The sequence below is a fragment of the Fragaria vesca genome, linkage group LG5 (genome assembly GCF_000184155.1).
Source record: "Fragaria vesca subsp. vesca linkage group LG5, FraVesHawaii_1.0, whole genome shotgun sequence".
In the NCBI taxonomy this organism is placed as follows: domain Eukaryota; kingdom Viridiplantae; phylum Streptophyta; class Magnoliopsida; order Rosales; family Rosaceae; genus Fragaria; species Fragaria vesca.
Genome location: NC_020495.1, coordinates 20156939 through 20178059, shown reverse-complemented (window position 1 = coordinate 20178059; position 21121 = coordinate 20156939). Strand labels below are relative to the sequence as shown.

Here is a 21121-nt window from a genome sequence, read left to right as displayed (position 1 = left end):
AGTTAAGGTTAATAATCAGGTGGTTAAGCGTTTGTTTAATCATGTATTTGGACTAATGGGAAGGAAGGAAAGAAATATAATTTATGGTTAAGGTAATCAAATCTGGCCGAAAAGGAATAATTGGGAAGGAATTGCCAGAGTGTGTGGGGACTAATTGCATACAATAGGGTTCGAGAACATGGCGTGAAGCAAATGAAGCTTACCATTTCAGTTCAAATCTTTGGAACCCATTTGGGTTTAGGGCATTAATTTGGTTATTACGTATTAGTATCAATGACCTCATTTGGTTATTACTTATTAGTGTAAATGACCTTGGTCTATGCATTATGGAGTGAAAGATTATTATCATAGTTTGACCTAGGTCTCTGCATTATGGTGTGAATGATCGGAATCAGAGTTCGACCTAGGTCCATGAACTATGGTGTGAATAGTTTGAACTGTTATTTCTTACTCAATCGTTAAGTAATGTCGAGTCATGTTTATAGAAAACATCTTCAGTACACAACATGTATCTTCACATATATACATGAATGATCATGATTAAAAAAAATAATATAAAAACATGATAGTATTCTTTATCGTTACATTTAGATCTAAAGACAATTGAGCACTACTAGTGAGAGGACCAAGGCATGGGAGAACGAATTGACATCAAGTCATTACTTTGGAGAACCTTATGAATGCACGTGATTTCCACATCCATTGACGAACGTATTGTGCACACAAACAAGGAGAGGGAATTGCAATGGCTCGTTGTGTCACTTGTGTAGCGAAGGCAAAATAGGGATAAGAGACGGGAAAAGGAGACTATATAACATATAAAAGTAAAAAGGGGCACCCTATGTTGAATCATTATTGGCATTGGGTGTGGGCAACAGACGACTTCTCTGGAAATCATGAAGGCTTATATGGGCCGCTGTACTTGCTTCGTCAGAAGTACTCCTCTCGGAAAGTAAGATGCATACAACAACCTATGCATGCGCAATTAGAATACTGCTTTTACATATCCAATACTTTTACAATATGCTAAGTTTCTAACTGAGGAAATGTGAGTCCTGATGCCTTCTGAAGCTACTTCAAAACCACAGCAGCATTCCTCAGAGCCAGATATCTTTGAACGTGTTCATTGGGAAGCGATCTTATTTGCTTGAAGATTTCTGCATTGGCGTAGCGGAGGTTGGTTCTTGGATCGTAGTAAGGTGCCTGCATCATGCACAGAAGCTGTTATAAACTACTGTGAATATGACAATGCTAAGAGAACAAACATTTGGCCATAATTGCTTCAGCAATTTCTTATAGATCAAGAAGGATCGCTCAGTTTGTCATCGAGCTCAACTCACCAATAGATATTGTAGCCAGGAAACATAAAAATAGAGCATTGACTCGGTATAACTCATCTTATCCCAGTTTGACCAGCACAATATAAAGATGACTACAGCTACACTACTGGGGTGGATTCTTAAAAATTTAAGGCCATCTAGAATTGCTCACTCAGATCAGGAAAGAATTGTTTAATACATGAAAGGATCATGCTTGATCCACGGAAGATTATATCTTCTAAATAACCTGCACTCCTACAGTATCATTATTTTTGGAGTATGTTCAAGTTCTAAGATTCAGACAAGTCAACTGCCAATAGTTTACACAGAAGAAGATTTTATATAACTTACATGTGAACCTCATAATATAAGGTTCAACACAATGACTTGGCACAATGATTATCTGCATGAAGCATCTCCTACTTTCTTTCATTTTTTTTCAAAAGTAAAGCTAAACAGCTCTTTTACTTGTAGAATGTTAAAATAAAGCCAACAGTATAAATCATAATGTGGTTCCTGCCATGGCCCAGCAATGTCCCATTTGATGCCACATCTAATTGGCCTCATAATAACAAGAATGCCATCACCATGTAATAGGCACTATTTGTTTCTTATCTACTTATAAAATTAGTATCCCAACGATTTCCACTTAACCTGGGCCATTTAATCTCATCTACAGACCATATTATCTCCTCATAAATGTTGGCCTAAATAACACATGTCTCCATTAGATGACCAAATTTCAGTCACTAAATCATACTCAAATCAGTTCCTAAGTTATAACCTGACACCACATTCAACTTAAAAACAGGATTCAGCACAATAACACCTTGCTTGACATTCATTCTAGTATATAACCCCAGTAACAGGGTGGCATTTACTATTGGGATGTAAACAAAATTAGTTGGAAAACATTGATTTGATTAGAACTATATTAGTTTCTTTGAGGTTCATCAAAGATTCGAACTTGACACTTAACTTTGAAATGACTAGGCAAGCATGAAAAGACAAAATATCGTTAGAGGTGCACAAAGTCATTTGGTTCAGTTACAACTATAATTCTACAGAAAATGAAAGGAAAGTGATCTCTGGAAAACTTAGTGAATGAAACGGGAAAGGGTTCTCACAAAAACATAGTGAACAAAATGAAAAGCATGTGAACCTCAGAATTAACAGATAACGAGACAAACAAATCCACCTTTAGATAGATGTTAAACTGAATTAGACAGTATCCATATCTCGTAAAGAGTTTAGTAATACCTCATATCCTGTTATATCACAAATTCTCTTGCATGGATGCATCGAGGGTGGTGACTCTATATTAACATCTGCAAATCAGGGGACATAAAAAAAGAAACAAGAAATCATCACTAGAAAGCAAAGTAGCAAACAATATACAAAAATTTAGAAACACTGAAACAATGAGGACAACACTCACTACTATAAGCTTAAACTACTAAGCTTACATGATTTTCAAGTTTAGCAATTCAGATGCTTCATAGTCACACTAAGAGCATACCACATACATCAAACTCAGCACAAAGGGACAAACACCTTAAGCACTACAATTTACATTCCATTTAGGGTTTAGGGTTTAATTGAATCCTTCAAATCAACTATAACTCACAATGGCGTTTATATACCTCTAAGCAACTAAGATAAATATACTAAATTGCGCTACAGTCACACTAAAATAGAGCACCATATACATCAAACATTGTGAAAAGGAAGTACAATCTTCAGCACTAAGATTTTCAGTTCAAATAACAAGTAATCTAAGTGGGTAAAAATGAAATCAGCCACAACTTACAATTGGGTTCATCAGGAGGGTAATTCTGGTAATTCTCAGCCTGAATGATCTGTTTGAGGTGTTTCCATCTCCCTCTGGGTTGGCCTTTGGGGTACTTCTCATTCATCTGAACCCTCTTGAAGCTCAGCTTGTTGGGCAACACCAGCTCCGCTTGAATCACCTCTTTCTCCATGATTCCTACTTGTACAATTCAAAACCCCAATTTTCAATTTCAATCCCAAAACACCAAAATCATCATCCTAAAAACCACAAGTTACTGAATTTAATCGGTCGCCGTCTTGCGAAACGAATTGGGAATAAGGAAACAAGAGGAATTTGATTTGTGTGGTGAATTGAAAACTTACAGTGAAGAGTGTTAGGGTTTTCGTTCTCGGCGACGATGGAGGGTTTGATTTTGTTGCCGCGCCTTTCCTTCAACAGTTTCACACTTGCGGTCTTTTTGCTGCCTCTTTATATGGGTTTAAAGTGAATCACTTTTACTCACTTGTGTTGTAATTTTGTTTCTACTTTCATTTGTTTTGTTTTTTCTTCGTTTTGGAAAATTAATGTGTTCTCACACTCCTAAATACTAAATACACATTCTTTTTTTCATATATTCATAATCACATCTTATGGGTATTTTAAATTACCAAAATAGACATAATTTTAGATAAACTAATTTTCTTTTCAATTAATGAATTAAAAGATGGCTGAAGAATGCTATAGATTATAACATAGCTGAAATGCCAGCTGTTTTCTTAACTTCAGTTATCTAGACAAGTGCGTATATGTTCTATGGAGAAAGGAGAGATAGAAGTTTATGGTTTAATTGATATTATAGCCCTGGCAATAACTACTGGGAATCTAAAAGCATCTATTCTTTAAAAATAACAAATTGATGAACTGGTACTTGAATGGAAAAAAGATGTTCAGCTACCATAGTGGCTCAATCTGCAGGACAACCACAGTAATTTCCAATGTCCTAGACTCGTTTCCTTACTCATTCTTTGGTTTTATTAATAATCATAGTCACCCATCTAAGAGTCTGATTTTTGATTTGTATATATTAGTAATCTTTCTGAGTCAATGGCTTCCTTTTAATCATGAAACTACAAAATGACTAATAGGCAATAGTTTAGAGACTGATGATAGCATTTTTCTTTTTATGGGAAATTAGTAACCTCAAATAATAATCTTCATCTAGCTAGCATAATATTGTGGTCCAAGTTGGATTACAATAAGAAAGTTGCATGTGGGAATGAGTGACATTAATCGAGTTTTTGCAGAAGAAATCCAAACTGGATAAACCATTTATTGTTTTTTAGTTTCTTTTTTGTCAAGTTAAAATGGTATCTAAATAAGAATATGTGTATGTAGCGAATATGTATGGTGTATTGTGTATGAGGATAGTTTTGGAAGTTTAGGGTTGTGTATCTAGTAAAATGTTAAAATTAAAAGGTTAATAGATAGTGTATTAAGTAGGAGATGTGTATCTAGTATTTCGGGATGTGTGAATAAAATTCCTGAATTAATGTTGTTAACTTTCTCTTTTCTGTTTGTTTTGGTATGGCATTGGCACGATTTCCTTAAGGGTTCTCTTTTCTCTTTTATTTTGTTGGAGCGGAGGGCTCTCATCACCGCTCATCATAGCCAAGGAATTGTGAGCCATCGAAAATTTATTGAGCTTAAGGATGAGATCATTTAGTAAACTACTTATCGATCTATGTGGTTATATAATTGCTAAAAGATATTTTTAGATATTTTCACAATGTGAAAGCCTTCATTTAAAAGTTGGATAATAAAATACACGAGACGACGAATTTATAAGAATTTTCGTGTTTCTGAGCTATTTTCAACGATTTTTGGAAGTTCTGAAATCTATTTATGGACTTGTTGGAAGCTAGTCTTGTGTCAAGCTATTATCAAGCCTTGTAGGTTAGTGACGGAGCAACGATAGAAGGAGGTTTTTAATGGGTACAGTATGAGAAGGTTTTTGATGGATCTGAGTTGGATAGTTTTGTTTTAGTATAAATGTTTGGTTGGCGTTCAAGAGAGGCTGGTCATGCCATGTAGGCGGGGCGATGAGCAGGAACAGCGGTGCGGTGCGAAAGGAAGAACGTGGCGGTGACAGCCTTCCCAGATCATTTTTCTATCATGTGTTAGGTCTAACTTCGTATCATGTGTCACTATTGATTTCAGAAGATGGTGTGCTGCCTCTTCGTTGGCATTTGGCGGAGAAAAAAATACTCGTAATCTATTTAGAGATATAATAGATTAAGTCATGGGAACACGAAAATAGCTTTTAAAACATGCTAGATGGCAACCTTCATAACGGAGCTAACGACTCTAACCTCAAGGTACTGATGTTGTGTCAGAGTCAGAACCTCATGTACCAGTCTGACATGTTAAAAACGTGAGGTACCAACATAGTTTGTAAAGACTAAAGAGCACAATATCGATACCTATCGGGCACTGTTGGAGATTTTATCTAACAAATTTACCCAAACTTTTAACACGAACTGCCTGTTAGGATAAGGTTGATCGAGCTTAATGTGTCATCATGTAACCGAGGTAACTTATTATCTCACTCTCCATAAAAATAAAAATGAATACAAAAAAAAAACTAAAACGGAGCAAAAGTTGCAAAACCCAAACCCGTACCCGCAATCCATATCTTACAAAAACCAACCCCAAATGAACCAGAAGCAGTAGAAGAAGAACCCAAAAAGCTCAGTAAAACCCTTTGACGACGATGCTGCGATTATGCTCCAAGCTCCGCTCTTTACCCTTGCAATCTCTCTCCTCTTCTTCTTCGTTTCTTCGATCTTCTCCTCGGCTCCACCGCCCTCTCCATTTCGCTTCAAGTAGCGCCAGTTCATGGAGCTCCGTCTTCAATTCACCGACCCAACCGTCACTGCTCGCCGCCACTCTTCGCTCTCAACCATTTCCCATCTCAGTAAGTTTTCTATCGAGCTCTGTTTCGTATTGCCTGCCAGGTTACTGAGAAAAGGCTTGAGAGAAATCAATGTCGTAATTCTAAAGGAAAGCATAGAAATTTAGTAGTGTAGTTCGCCTGGCTTATTTGGGTTTTCGGGATTCTTTGTTATTTGTAGTTTAAACTTATGAAAATTTGATCAAAATGTTGAATTTATTTGAACGCAAATTCGAAATGATCCGGTTCTGATGTTTGTGAAAGAAGTTATATGTTGGGAACAACAGAGGAAATACCGGCACTAGGGAAATCAATATTTTCCATATTAGAGTTTAAGAATTTGTCTGAGAGAGTTTGTACTACGTGTTCTTCTATCTTGTAGATTGAAGTGCTTCTCTTACGAGGAGTTTTCATTGTTGTATTCTGGGAGATGTTTGTCTGTCATTCTTAGAGCACAAGTGAGGATGCAATTTCATTTTAAGATTGATGACTATCGGCAAATGATCGAGTATTCTTAAGACGAAATTGCCTCACCAGTGCTGGAAGGATGATTGACAGACATCTCCCAGGATACAATGATCAACTTCAATCTAGATGATAGATGAACAAAGATTATTTGTACTCTCAAACTATCTCTCTAGAATGATATGCAGACTAGTTAAGGATTTTCCCCAGAATGAATGGGCTGGGATAGATACTTGTTTGAGATTCCTATTTATGGAAGAATATGTATACTCACTTTTAGGCAACTGATGCATTGTTTCATAACACATTGCCTTGGTTCAGTAGGTGTCCCTCATCAGATCAGTTAACAACAAAATCATGTATGTTTACAAGTCTCATATGTTCGATTGTGATTATATCATATGCTATTATCTCCCTATAATAATCATTCAAAAAATATATCAAAATATTTAATTTTTAACAGAACAAATGGGATGTGATGTGGGATTGCATGTGGTGTTGTTAAGTACATTTTGATGATGTATGGTGTTATGTGTATGTGAAGATGGTTCAAGTGCGGCATGTTTCGTCAAGAGAGCGTAAGAAGAGGAGAAAGCCAATGACACCGGTTACTTCCAAAGTAAAGAAAGTCAAAATCAAGGGTTACTCGTAAGTTTGTGCCATTTGAGTCATCTTACTATGTTATCCTGTGGAATTGGTAATGAAGTTTCGTTAGTAATTGGTTTTGAAAGTTCTTGATCAGGTCTTACAAGTCCCGGTTTAGGTTATTGAATGATGGCACTATTCGACGCTGGAGGGAGGGCAAGCGGCACAATGCACATTTGAAGGTGTGTCTTGCATTTTGATTTTTCAGTGCATGGATTTGATATCCGGAGTTGATCAATATTAATCTAGCAAGTTGTTAGACTTCAGTTTATGTTCATATTTTAGATAACTTGATGCTTTACTACGTGTGAGGTATGATGCATTTTAATACAGAAAATCGACCCAACCTAGAAATATCTTCACTTATTTATTTATTTTTTTTCTTTTCTTCTTTTGACCCAAGTTGGAAAAACTAATTTTGGAAAAACTAAATGTTTCTAAAATGATATAGTTCTGCCACTTGTAGGGGTTTTTGGATACATAAGTAGCCAACTTCTTAGGTCTGTCTTTCCAATCTGTACATAATCTAATGTCAGAAACCTGCTTTGATCTATGTGTAATGGAACACATTAACATTATCATTGCATAATGAAGAGCAAGATCAGAACTATTATGTATATGCACACAATCGCACTAGTTCATATGGAATGGAGTTCTCCCCACCTATCACTCCTGTTGGTTGCTTCATTGTTAAGAGATCAAAAAGCTTCTCATGGAGCAATCTTAATTCTATGTCTACATGTATAAAAATTCTCTGTCTTTGTGCGAGTGGATGGTTCCATTGATTAAATAAAGCATGAACTGTTGTTGTTGGTTACTGAGTGAGATAGTGATAAATTTAATTTGGATAGTTTGCGTGCTGTTTCTGTATCAACTGGATGTGGTGATGTAGTTATTTCTGAATATTTGATTACACTCTGTTGGATAAAGTAGTTGTTTCATGGAAATGCTTATAGTTTAATTGTTTCTTTAAGACTCATACATTTAGTAAAGACAAGTAACAACTGTTCTAACTTTTCAGATCCTTTTTTCTTTTTAATTTAATTTAGGACGGTTCTTACTCGACTCAACTTGTCAAATGCATTTAGCGGTCATGTCTATCAATTCTACTGTGCTGGAGCCTACTTTGGTTGCTTGAAAATTTCTCAATACTATTTATAGCATTGACCATTTGACTAGGCCCACGCTTAAGGAAGAGGCCGAAAGACAACTGATATATATTATGGGGCCAAGGGGGTAATAGGAAAGCAGTACGGTTCTTTCTTTACTTATACTTGTTTGGTAGCAGTTGAGCCTTCTTGTTTGTCGCTCAAAAATGTCTTGAGTTTCTTTTTTTGTGCACTCCTTGTCCAATTTTTGTACATTCCAATTTTTGTACAATTTTTGTGCACTAGTCATGTTAAGCCGCGCAAGAGTTCCTTATTTCAACCCTAATGATGAAAGTTGATTTATTGAGCTTTCATATCCCCACCACCAGGTTCCTAAATGAAGAGAGAAAACTAGGTAAATGTTACCCAACTTTCCCATTGCAGGGTAAATGGCTCAACTATGAAAATAATAGATTTTCGCAACTTGCTTCAGTGACAGCTTTGGTTTCCAATCGTTATTTGAGATCCACTTGCTTTGCTTGCAAGTATGCCCTACGAGAAAAAATTTTTTTTATTGAACTTGGAGATGTCCCGAGGCTATAATATAGGCTTAGATGCATAGCCAACACATAACAGCTGATAGCCTTTTAGAGAGCTAGAGAAATTTAGGAGAGAGAATTTAAAATTTGGAGATTTTTACTGGGAAATTTGATGAGAAAAGAGGAATTATTTTCATGCGACAGAGGAACCTATTTGTTTTTTTTGGGAATCTTTATCATCTCATTTTATCGTCATGTGTTATCATTATAATTTCGTTCCTAACATTTGATTGTTCTTTTTATTCATCCTTTAGTTATTTGTTTTTTTCACTTTTATGTTATTATCATTTTAATGTGGTGATGCAGTTCCCAGTGACCTGGACTTTGTAGGCTGAATTTGTTGTCCAAGAGTATTAAAAAAAAATTGATGTGTTGCTATTAAGTTGCATAAACAAGTTAGAGTGAATCTTGAAATTATTAATGTCTTGCTTGGTAACTGGAATATTGATGGAGAAAATAATGCAACCAAGAAACAGACACAAGGTGGCATGCTGGAAGTTGTGTAGTTGTCTGGTAGAAGTTGTAAGAGTCACTCATTCACTGAAATCTTTGGTTGTGCTTTACTGAGACCGCTTAGTGAAGGAGGACAATCTGTTGTCAGAATCCATTATGGATAGAAAATGAGATGTTGGAAGCTCCTTCATATAAATTAAGTTATCTTGCCGAGCAGGTGGGATTGCAGGAAAATATTGAAGCATGACAATGAAATATTATGGCAACTAGTGAATGGGTATCAAATAAGAAAATGGAAAATGGGATCAGAAGGAGATTTAATGGGCTCCAGTGTCTGCTGGGATGATCTACTGCAGATCATTCTACTACTTTCAGTTCTTTACTTTCAGTTGAAGATCTTCTTTAATGTCAGGTTTGAGAGGTAACAAGGAACCGGTTACTTGTGCATAAACTCACAAGAGAAGTGTTATGGTTAGAAGCTTCTGGGACCTTGAGTTGGATCTTGGTTTAGCACATAATTAGGACTTCCCTGGGTGACAATGCACAATTGGATCTTCTCAATTTTGGTCAGAGACGCTTAGAAAGGCTATCTTAGAAGCAAGTATGAGTTATGTGAAAATTGGTTGGATGGGAATTTAGCTATGTTCTATAACCATTTCATCTTAAAATCTTGGGTCTCATGATTACATGTTTCAGGGTTAGAATTCTCGTCTTGCCATTATTGTGGAAGTGAGATTCAGATTAGGTTTTAGGACGATAGTTGACGAGTGATTTTCTTTTTGCACAAGTATTAGCTAGACTTGGACTTAACTTTGTACCTCTTTTGATATAGCGTTTTGCCTGTTGAAGAACAAACATACTCAAATTGGGGAGATTAACTTTCCTTAGTCATTGATATATACTATAGAGTCAAATAGTAAATTGGGGAGCTTAACTTTTTGCAGTCTTTGGTATAGAGTATGCTTGTCTTTTGGTAGAACCGATTTTAGAAGGTAGAAGGCCAAGATTAAAATCTTCTAGTGTTCTTCTGTTCCACTCTTCTCTTTGGGCTGGAAGGCTAGAACCTTAAGGTACTGCACCTTGCTCGTGCAGTTGCTTATGGTAGGGCAAATAAGAATGTGGTATTTGATTCAACGTGTAATGTACTGATGTGGATCATTTGTCTCTCCATTGCTATCCATAAGTTAAAGACTATTTAGAGAAGTTCAATTTCAGTTAGATGATTGTAGCTGCTTGTTATTATCTTATTGTTAAAAGCCCAAGACATGTGGTTATACTGTGATTGTAAGAAAGCTAAGCTGTTCTGTGCCATCAAGGTTTTGGGTAATCTGGTTAGAGAAGAAGAGGTTTTATGAAATCACAGAATGGGCTTCCGTGTCTACCGAGTTTTCTGTTACTTCTTTCGTTCTACTTTGCAGATCAGAAACTAGTTCTTCTTTAGACTCCTTGTAATGCAAAATTTCATTCATGTAATTAATGAAACTTAACATGTGATGCAGTCGAAGATATCCAAACGTAGACTTAGACTACCTGCCCTTGTCCATCCTGCTTACGCCACAGTGATGAAGAAGCTTGGTTTTTGCGCTTGAAGCTTTGGAATTTCATTTAGATGCAGCCAGTTCTGGAGTGAAGTGGGAAACCCATAGGCCTTGGAAATTTTCTCTTTTACATTTCTTAGTTCCTTTCAGCTCTTAGAGCAGCACTAGATTCAACTGTTGGTACACACATTTGAGGCTGTGGCTGATGAAATAATCGGCAATTCTCTTCTTGAATTTGTAATTTAGGGATGCATAGTTCCTCAGCAATTCATTAGGAGAGTTTGTTTCTGTTATTGATAATTGATGATGTTTTCTTTCTATGGATTACTCTCAGATCAAAACATTATACTAAGACAAGAACAGGCAAAAGGAATCGTCTTTTTAACATTTACTCTGTAGTAGGATATGGTAAGATTTTATAAAACCACAGAAGTAGTCAACATGCAATATGTGGAATAAAGTGTACATGGACTGTTGGTCAGTTGACCTGAATCAACAGAACAAATAGATCAGACTATTCCCAAACAAAAAATGTATTTCAAGGAGCAATATCAAATTCTCAGGATGTACATGTTATTTCACTTTTGTTTTGCTTATGGCCCTTGCATTGGTTCTTGTATATCGTAAGCAGTATCAACGCCAGCAACAGGTGATGCTTGATGATCATACTTGTCCCCTCTCACATGCCCTGCAGCTTTGGCTCCTCCAAAATCACTGATGTTCCCGAAAATCAGAATCACCATTCCACAGATGGTAGTACAAAATGACATCCCAAAAGAAGCCCTTACATTTCCTGGAAACGATGATGCAATTGCGAACCCTACGCACATACCAAGACCTCTCATCCAAGAGAACCAGGTAGAGAATGCTCCTTCTTTCCCAGATGGAGAACAGTCCATCAATAGAGCTCGTCCGTAAGCGTGTAACACACCGGTAGATGTGCTTTGAAGAACAGCAAAGAACAAAACATGGTGTTGTTGCCAAGGTGAACCACGGAAATAGAATCCGAAGCCGGAAGTTGCTGCGGATAAAAAGAAGCCCAGAAGTTGCATTTTCACTGCGTCACCTTTTATAACTTGTTGCAGGGGATGTAACAACGGGAGGGAAATCAAAGGGGAGATGAAATACGTTAGCCAGAAGAAGAGCAAAGATTTTGGTTTGTAGCATAGTTCTCCAACTAGGTAGAGCACTCCTCCAGTGAAAAGGCACATAGTTGTTAATGAGGAGACAAAGATCCCAGCTAGGGTTCCAAGTGCATGAGGAAACTTGAAAACCGAAAGGACGTGCAGGGAGCTTGATGATACTGGTGTGCTGGTACAAGGTCTATTAGTGACGAGAAAATGGAATATCCCACAAAGCCATTTGATGCCACTAAAGATTGAGACAATCCAAAGGCTCAATATTTCCTCCTTCTCTTTAAGCATACGGTAAGTAAATGATGAGATGACTGCTGAGCCTAAGGATCCTGCGGCGGCTGCGTAGAGGGAGAGCCAAGAGTTGACTGCTCTTCGAGATGGGAACTGAGACTTGTGAAGAGTTGGTCCAGTGAAGCCTCGAACCATTAGGCCGAGGTGGCGGGTGTGACAGGCGGTGGCGATGAGGCTAGAAGCTACTATGGCTGCAATGTATGGTGGGAAGATCCATATGTTTTTGAATGAACCAGCTGGAAGGCAGAAGATTGACCCCATGGCTATGGAGGCTACGGCAATGATGGGTTGGTTGTAGCCATGGTCAAGGATGATGGGAACAAAAGCAAGGAATGGAGAAGCTACAGCTAAACCTATACCCCAAGAAATTGAAGTCCACTCTAGGGGAGAGTATCTGGAAAGTATAGTCCTTTTTGTGAGTCGAAGGTACCTGAAATGTTCACAAACCACATCAAGATTCAAATTGCATGAACATGATACTGCCCCAGGCCAATTTACAAAGGAAAGTGTAGTACTTACAGGTTGATTTCCTTGTGAGTGCAAGTGGCGCCGCTCTTGGCACTCAAGGCATCCCAACTCTCCGGCAGCTTTATAATTTGGGAGAGGATGAGCGGGAATACGATAGGAACAAGAACTGTAAGAACAAAGTGAGAGCATAGCTCATAGAAATACCAACTCAAAACCTCCACCTTCTTAGGCTTCTCTTCAACCCCTGCATACGCTTTGTAAGCTTCCCTAGCCCTCTGAATTTTCACGGAGGCACCATGCACATCATGAGTAGCATACGAAGCGATATCTTCCTCCTCCACTGCTCGCCTGGCTGGGATCAGCTCTCGGTCTGGCGCAGCGCTACTACTTCCAGCTTCAGGACTAGTAGAGCTCACTACTTCATCAGCCATTACCCTTGCAATTGTTACACAATGAGAGTAAGTTGGTGGGTGAGAGAGTTGAGGAAGGTGAAGGAGACTTGTATATAAACGAAGGTGGTGGACATTATTAACCAGCTGGGTGTAGATACCAAGGCTTTGACAAGCCTTGGAATGTTCAGATGTATGTACATGTATACAACAATAAGAAGGTATAATTTTGGCATCATTCTCCAACTCTCACTGTCTTTTGTCATTTCTACAAATCTATCAGACAACAACAAGGTGGCTCTGTAACTTCTCTACTGTTTTATATTGATTTCGTATTTCTTGTTTGTTCTCACTCGATTATCAGTGTATGTGGGAGAACAAATCGCAAGTACGTAGGTTCCTAATCCTCATATTTCAAACCATCTATTTCAGTCTTGTACTCTTGTTCATGCCTGCTTATAATTAACTTTGGGTATAAGCCCTCCAATTTCATTGAAGCCGCTACACCACTATTGTCTACAAACTTATTCATTTTGGATGCATGCATCAATCACCATAACATAGTTGCCAGCCATACGTATAGATGCAAACGCCAATTTTGTGAGTTTTTGATATAAATGTGTTATCTCCATTCGGTTTTACTGAATAAGTTATTTTTAATAGAGTCAACCTTTGTACACTTGCATGTTCAGTGATAGTAATTGTAAGATACCTAACGAAAGATAGTAATTATAAGATATTAGAGAAAATTTAAATTTTAAGTACATCGTTGTTAAAATAAATTATGTTGTTGCTAACAGCTCTGCATCATGAACAACTACATCCTAGTAGTAGTAGGTTATGTGTTTTTTTTCTTTGACGGTTATTTAGATGTAACTATTCTCAAGTATGGTCACTTCAAATCAGTGTCATCCTTAGGATCCTTAGGATATATAATAACCCATCGTTTGTAGGTTTCAACCCAATCTTCTAGGTACGTATCAAAAAAAACCCAATCTTCTAGGTATCCCCTATCATTGATCAAACTTCATGTTCCTTGGGTTTTAGACTGCAACAACGGGAAATCAACCAACTCTTCCTCCATTTGGAAAAACAAATAGAAATAGAGACTTCGATCTAAATTTCTCTAAATTCACAATGATATATTTTAGTCAGCACACCTGAGTTTTTTGTTTTAGTTTTGTCAGTCTAATGTTAAAATGAAGTCTCTATGCTATAAATAAAATGTTATAATATTACTTTGGTTCTTTGGTTCAAAAATGGTTCTTTGGTTCTTTCATCCTCGTTGATTGCAAGAGAGGCAGCCAACCTTGGTGAGACTTCATCAATCATGGTGAAAAGGTCAGAGAAAGCAAAAGAAGTAGTTGTCGAGTGAGAGGGATGCCGACAGAAAATAAAAGCTAGAAAACCCTAGCTCCGTTTTTGTCTTCTGAATTTCAATTGTTTATTATTAAAAATTAGAGTAGTGTACTGCAGACCTCAATTTTTTTTACCAAAAATGAATACCAAATGTTGTGGCACTGACCACGTTATCACTTTTGTTTTGACATATATATTGATGACATGGATTTTCTGATAACTTAATAAAGAAAGTTTAAAAAATTGAAATTTCTTTAATTTTCTTCCTTCTGAAATCTGAAACGCTTTCAATACAAAAAAAAAAAAAAAAAAAACTGAAACCCTAATTTACAAATCTCATGAATTCTTACAAACATGCTTCTCCCTACTAAAGAAACTGAGATTGCTATGCCACCATGAAATCATTTACAAACATCACCCTTCATTAGAAACTATGGCCGATTTGGGAGTTAAAGGGTTGTCAACTCCAATTTAGAAGTTTGATAGAATTATGATTATGAAAACAATTATGTGCAGCTTGATGGGTTTGGTTCTTGGTTCCACTTTTTCAGTTTTTTGAAATCATGACGAAATGTTATTCCCATTGTTGATCTTCTTCAAGAATCATTGTATACATGCATATGCCCTAAATTGCAAATCTGGTGGTGAGGTATACATACACACACCCTAAAATTCAAATCTTGTAGTGAGGTGGTTTTGCAATAATGCTTAATTTCTTTGGGTTAATCGGATTTGCAACAATGGTCTTTTAACTTGGATGAAGATTTGAGAAAATGTTTCTGAAGCAAAGGTACTGGTATGGTGAATTGGTGATGGAGGCAACTATCAGTAAATGGAGAAGAGATTAGATTTTTTATTTTTATTTTTCAGTCTTCAATTTACAACAAATCTATTTTTATTTTTCAGTCTTCAATTCATAAGGACTTACATTACAACTTCGAGAACTAATATTACTCACTAGTTTGAGGACTCAATTTACAAGTTGATGATAATGTTATTATGATGATACTTAAATATTCATCTACTACGACAATTATAATAGACTAAGTACTTGATAACTCAAATGTCGTTATTCATATAACCACTGTAACGATACATTTTGTCACAATTGTTCAAATCACAATACTCTCACAATTTTAATAAAGTCTCTCATATATAACATACATCCAGGTCGCACAAACAAGAGAAAGAAAAACCATGTTGCTGCATGACGTCAAGAGAAATAAGAGAGTACCTTGTACAAAGGATTAACGTATGAATATGGAGTGACCATGTTGTTGGATGACTAAAGAGCATATGCAGAAGGAAAACCATATCATGGCGCTGCCATTGTCCACATGAACAGAAGAAAGCACGCAAATTAACCATAGTATTGTACGTCTGGCAGTGAACTTCATAAACTGAAGTGTCAGATCTACTCACTCTCCAATGTCTTCCCAAACTCAAATTATCCTGCAGCTTCTTTTCCATACTCGGACAAAGATGAGTAACCCATTCCTTAGATTCTTCCTTCCGCTTGGCAATCAGTGACATGGTATGCACTCAAATGGCATCATTCATTTCAATAATAGCAATGTAACTACAATGAAACTATTATCCATTAGATATGAACAGATATAAAAATCATTGAGCTAAACGGTGTAACTAGCAATGTAACTACTATTTAACCATAATGAAACTAACATGAATGATCAGAAAGAGAGAGGTGAGGTACCAATTCAATTCAATTCAATATGCATGTAACTAGCCTTCTTCAAATCGAAAAGATTTGAGCAAAACTGCATCAACTCCTGCAAACAAAACCAAAACACAATTTAATTTCCTCTTAATTTCGCAGTTCTATAACACTGCCTATCCATGAACGATCACCCCAAATGAAAAACCAAAACAAAGCAAGAACAATACAACTCCAATTAATCCATAGCTCAGAATAGCAAAAGTAAAAAGCAAGAGATGTAAAAGAGGAAAAACCTTCTCGTCTAGGCGATGAACGCGTGAGACGTCTGAAGGCGGCCGTCGATGGTGGCGCGATCGTACAACAACCCAATCTGACTGTAGATGGAGCCGAAATTGAAGAGTATGGCGGACTTATCGAGGTGGATGTTTTGCTAGGAGGCTTTATGGCGTCTGAAGATGACGGAGTTGATGTGGAAATTATCCAGCAATCGTCGAATGTGTTACAGACGATGATCGTCAATGATGGCAGATCGTGATCATGGGATCTGAGAGTGAGATAGAGAGGTGAGGGTAACGGTGTTGGTTAGAAATTAAATAGAACGGTATAATTGGAATTGAAAAAGGCCAAAACAGCCCATTTTTGACAATATCAATTATATTATGGCACCCTTTTATCAGTTTTAAATTAAAAAGAGGAATTTTTTAGGAAGTGAAAAAGTATGGGTACGTTGTAATCATTAGACCCATAAAATGGGCCTTTTAAAAAAAATAAAAGCTACAAAAATCTGTTTAGATATATATTTTCAAGAAACTTTTGATGTGTGTACATAAAAACAAACATATCATCCATAATAACAAATCTTTCATCATCTTTATCTCCTCAAGACGGGAGTTGATACACTACTACCCACATTTATATTTAAAAGAAAAACTGATACCATCTGTGGACATTAAAACAAACAAACAACGTATGCAACTACATATGTATCTACCACTACCCATGTAACTAGAAGATTGATAGTTACATGGGTAGTTACATACAAGTTTCAGAACAATACAAACATAAACAAAAACAAAGACCACCTATCATCACAAAGAAACACATGACAAATTATTTTTTCAAATTCTCAGTTACATAGACAGTTACACGCACAGCTCAAGTTCAAATCATTTCATCGGAGACTAAAACGACTCAAATCCCTACAAATAAAGCATACATGCATACTTATAAACCCTAGAATCCCAACAATAAATCCACAACAATATCAAAAGTTCAAAATCTGAAACCTTTAAATCCTAAACCCTTAAATCCTAAATCCCTGATCCTATTAGTGAACCCTAGAACTTCAAATATAGAATCAGAAGGACTACGACGTTTAGGAATTAGCATGAGGCAGAGATTAAATGTGTGAAGATGTTACCTGAGGTTTTTTGAATTCTGGTATTGTGGAGGAATTGTTCTCGATGCTGAAGATGACCCTCGTGCAGACGATTACTGTGGAGGACAACGGATTCGCCGAATAGAGATGGATGATGGATTCGCCGGAGACAAAGAGAGAGAGTGAATTGCGAATTTAGGGTTTTTGAGTGAGGGAGAGAATAAGAAAATGAAGGATGAGATAAAAATAACGATTTTGAAATCTGATGGTATTCAATTAAGAGTGTTGGATTTTTTTGTATTTGACAAGTTCTTTGAAATCTGATGGTATTCAATCAAGATTTTTGAAAGTCTTTTAAAATTTGATGGTATTCAATTAAGAGTTTAAAAAGTCCTACGAAATCTGATGATATTCAAAATGATAACGATTTTGAAGGATTTTAAGAGTTGCTTGATTCTGTTGGATTCTAGGGTGCTTGGTATAAATACCAAACCCCTTCAGAAATTCGGTCCCTCAAGGTGAGATTATGACGTATTATCTTTTTCTCATTCTGGTATGCCTCTTCAACCTTCGTCAAAGCTTCCTTCCACCACTATCTCTCACAAGCATAATCATGGATATGGGATTCGACGAACCAGACAAGATCTGGAACAGTTCTCTGGTGGATGTTGTCTTTTCGGACATTTCAATGATGGGTGTTGGCTCTTCTCATCTGGGTACGAGAATCTAATCGATTTTCAGTTTTGGTTGAGTTCTAATGAATTGCGTTTTTAGGTTTCTTGGTCTCGTCGCGGTCCCTAACGTCGACGACCTTCCCGGCTACTTGACTGTATCTGTAGACGAGGATGTGGAAGGTTACTAGATTGTGGCATCAAATCATTAGTTTATAGTGGAACCAGTTCGATAGTGGTATGAGAATCAGTCTTGGTAAAAGATGAAAGATATGTTGCAAGCATGATTCTATTTGATTTTAAAATAGATTAGATATAATTCTATCCTGTTTATGATTGCTCCTTCCTTGTATGCTTACAAATTTTACAAACTGTTGTAATTGATGATATCCTAGTAGATCAACCTTGTTGTTAGTTAGTGTCCAATAGATGATAGGTTTTGGATTGATTTATGTTTGATATAAGATCAATAATGGATAAGAATGTTCTTGACTATAGCTTTTTTCTCTGATTTTGAAATCCTAATTATTTTTGTCAGAGGAACTTTCTCTGGTAAAAAAAATTCCTTCTGATTTGTTTCATACCATTCACACTTCTGGTTTTGTTAGGTTTTCACTACTGACTTCTGAGAATTTCATATAGAATTCCTTAATGTAGTGTGTCCTTTAGCTAGACCATTTCCATACTAATTCTGTTGTCAGTTTGTTTAGAAATCAGTGTGGTATGAACTTATGAGTTCTACGATATCTACTACATGGTTAAATATATCTGTAACATGTTTTCAATTTGTATACTAAAGTTTGCCTTGCCTGTTGTGACTACAGAACATCCATGGGTTACAAAATGCAAAGAAAACTCTTATTGTTCCATTAGGAGATATTGTGAGGTCAAGATTCGAGAGGTTCTGAATGATGGATAGATTTGAAAAGAAAACTCTACGAGTAAGCATATGTAACTGATCATTATATGAGTTTAAGTAAATCATCGACTACTAATAAGATGGTGGAGAAATTTTTAGATGTTACAGGATGACCATGTGACAGTATAACGTGGTCCTACATTCCAATCAAATATTGACACGTGGATTTATTACAACTAAAATATAAACTAAGGTTTATTTTTTGTGAAATGACCTTTATGGGTTTTTGTTGAGTTTGGACTAGGGTTTAGGGTTTAGAGTTTGGGGTTAAGGTTTAGGGTTTAAGGGTTAGGGTTTCGGGTCTAGAGTTTAGAGTTTAGGGTCTAGGGTTTAGAGTTTATAGTTTAGGGTTTAAAAAGCAATAACAAACCTAAAATTGTCTTTGACAAAATAGCTTATGTAATTTTTCCTTAATAAATCCATATGTCAATATTTGATTAGAATATAGGACCACATCATACTGCCACGTGGTCCTCTCGTAACGCTGAAATTTTTTTTGGTGGTGGTGTATGATTTATAAAACGGAAAATTCCCTTCCGTTCAGTTGTTAAGGAACTTTTTCCCACTAACAAAATAAGAATCTAAAATTCTCAATAACCCTATAATGTCTAAGAGCTTATTCCCACTAGCCAAACTTTCAGTTTTTAATCTATTTTTGATATCCAAAATACCCTTGCACTCTCTTTTTCTCTTGTCTCTTGTCCAGATCTCTCTCTCTCTCTCTGTCTCTCTCTCTCTGGGAGCTGCTTTCGAATCCCCACGGATGTCCGGTCGTCTTCCTCGCCGTTGTCGAGGTCCCCAAGGTCGTCGTCGTCATCGGTGAAGTCCCCGAACTCGTCGTCGTCCACTATGTCGTAAATTGGCTTCTCCATCTTGATCTGGAACCGGTCCAAGCTTAGGTCTCGTTTTTCTACATCTCGCCAAATCGCTATCACTGAATCACGATGATCCGACTGCGACTCATCCTCCACCGTCCTCAATCTCATCAGCTACCAACTGCACGACCTCGACTCGGTCGAGTTACCGTCGAGTCTCACCGAGCTAGACCTCACCGCCAACTGCCTCTCCTCTCTGGACACTTGCATTGCCACCCTCTCCAACCTCACCAAGCTCTCCTTCCTCCAAAACCTCTTCAAAGACGCTGCCGTTGAGCCGATCTCCGCTTGGATCGCGCTCTCCGGCCTCGAGGTTTGTGCTTAATCAAATTTTGTATACAACTTTTTGTGTGTGTGTGAGATGAATTTGAAATTGAGTGAAAGAATTGTGTGCAGGAATTGGTGCTGAGAGATAATAGTTAATTTTGGTGCTTAATCAAAATTGTAGCAGGAATTGGTGCTCAATCAAAATTGTTGTGCAATTTTGGTGAATAGAAATAGTTAACAGCATTGAAAATGGTTTGCATTGTCAATTTTAGAGTTATATGAGCCTTTTTCGAGCTTGATATATATTGGTGTTTATGGTGAGGTTTTGTTTTAGTTTCATTGTGAGATTTTGATTAAGCATCTGTAGGTTTTGATTATGCTTATATTTTTGTTGTGAAATTGTTGTTTTGTTATGGTGATTTGGTTTGTTATGAGTTTCAGATTAGGTGGATTTTCGGGTTGAGTAATTCAACTGGTGTTTTGTTTGGATGAAATGGATTATAAATCTATGATTATGGATTAACGGTTCATTCCCTTGATTTGATTTCTGATTATTGAATTTGGATTTGGATTCAAGGTCATACTGGCCCCAATATGTCTCCGAGAAACCATATATTCCCCATATACACCATCTTTCATGTATATTGCCCCCAATAGGAGGTCCTACTAACCCCAATAGGGGATCCTACTAACCCCAATATGAGATCCTACTAACCCCAATAGTGGGTCATGTTGACCCCAATAGGTGGTCATACTGCTCCCAATAGGGACTTGTTATAAGTGACTTGTTATAAGTGACTGAAGCACACAGTTAAGTTCAAGGGTCATATTGCTCCTAGTAGGGGGTCCTACTGACCCTAAT

General features: G+C 36.9%; 3 protein-coding genes and 1 non-coding gene across 6 annotated transcripts; 1 reads left to right on the top strand and 3 right to left on the bottom strand.

The window, feature by feature from the left end:
• Nucleotides 1-523: 523 nt before the first annotated feature.
• LOC101310516 (INO80 complex subunit C-like) lies at nucleotides 524-3549 on the bottom strand. Its single transcript, XM_004300120.1, has 4 exons — nucleotides 3474-3549; nucleotides 3130-3309; nucleotides 2580-2647; nucleotides 524-1203 (listed from the first exon to the last, which is right to left on the bottom strand). The coding sequence occupies exons 2-4, from the start codon at nucleotides 3299-3301 to the stop codon at nucleotides 1072-1074; spliced, it is 372 nt and encodes a 123-aa protein (XP_004300168.1). The 5' UTR covers nucleotides 3302-3309; nucleotides 3474-3549; the 3' UTR covers nucleotides 524-1071.
• Nucleotides 3550-5816: 2267 nt separating this feature from the next.
• Nucleotides 5817-11328, top strand: LOC101309736. 2 transcript variants are annotated; one of them, XM_004300118.1, is made up of 4 exons: nucleotides 5817-6064; nucleotides 7050-7153; nucleotides 7248-7332; nucleotides 10790-11328. In XM_004300118.1, exons 1-4 carry the CDS (start codon nucleotides 5861-5863, stop codon nucleotides 10877-10879), a joined length of 483 nt encoding a protein of 160 aa, XP_004300166.1. In that variant the 5' UTR covers nucleotides 5817-5860; the 3' UTR covers nucleotides 10880-11328. The 2 variants fall into 2 exon arrangements, with proteins under 2 accessions (XP_004300166.1, XP_004300167.1); XM_004300119.1 differs by having other exon boundaries at nucleotides 5861-6064; nucleotides 7269-7332; nucleotides 10790-11215.
• Nucleotides 11256-13195, bottom strand: LOC101309451. The gene is made up of 2 exons (XM_004300117.1): nucleotides 12775-13195; nucleotides 11256-12685 (listed from the first exon to the last, which is right to left on the bottom strand). Exons 1-2 carry the CDS (start codon nucleotides 13152-13154, stop codon nucleotides 11422-11424), a joined length of 1644 nt encoding a protein of 547 aa, XP_004300165.1. The 5' UTR covers nucleotides 13155-13195; the 3' UTR covers nucleotides 11256-11421.
• Nucleotides 13196-15524: 2329 nt separating this feature from the next.
• On the bottom strand, nucleotides 15525-16808 carry LOC101310222. 2 transcript variants are annotated; one of them, XR_184726.1, is made up of 3 exons: nucleotides 16443-16808; nucleotides 16186-16261; nucleotides 15525-16050 (listed from the first exon to the last, which is right to left on the bottom strand). It is a non-coding gene; the product is annotated as an uncharacterized LOC101310222 (transcript). The 2 variants fall into 2 exon arrangements; XR_184727.1 differs by having other exon boundaries at nucleotides 16186-16295; nucleotides 16443-16723.
• Nucleotides 16809-21121: the final 4313 nt, after the last annotated feature.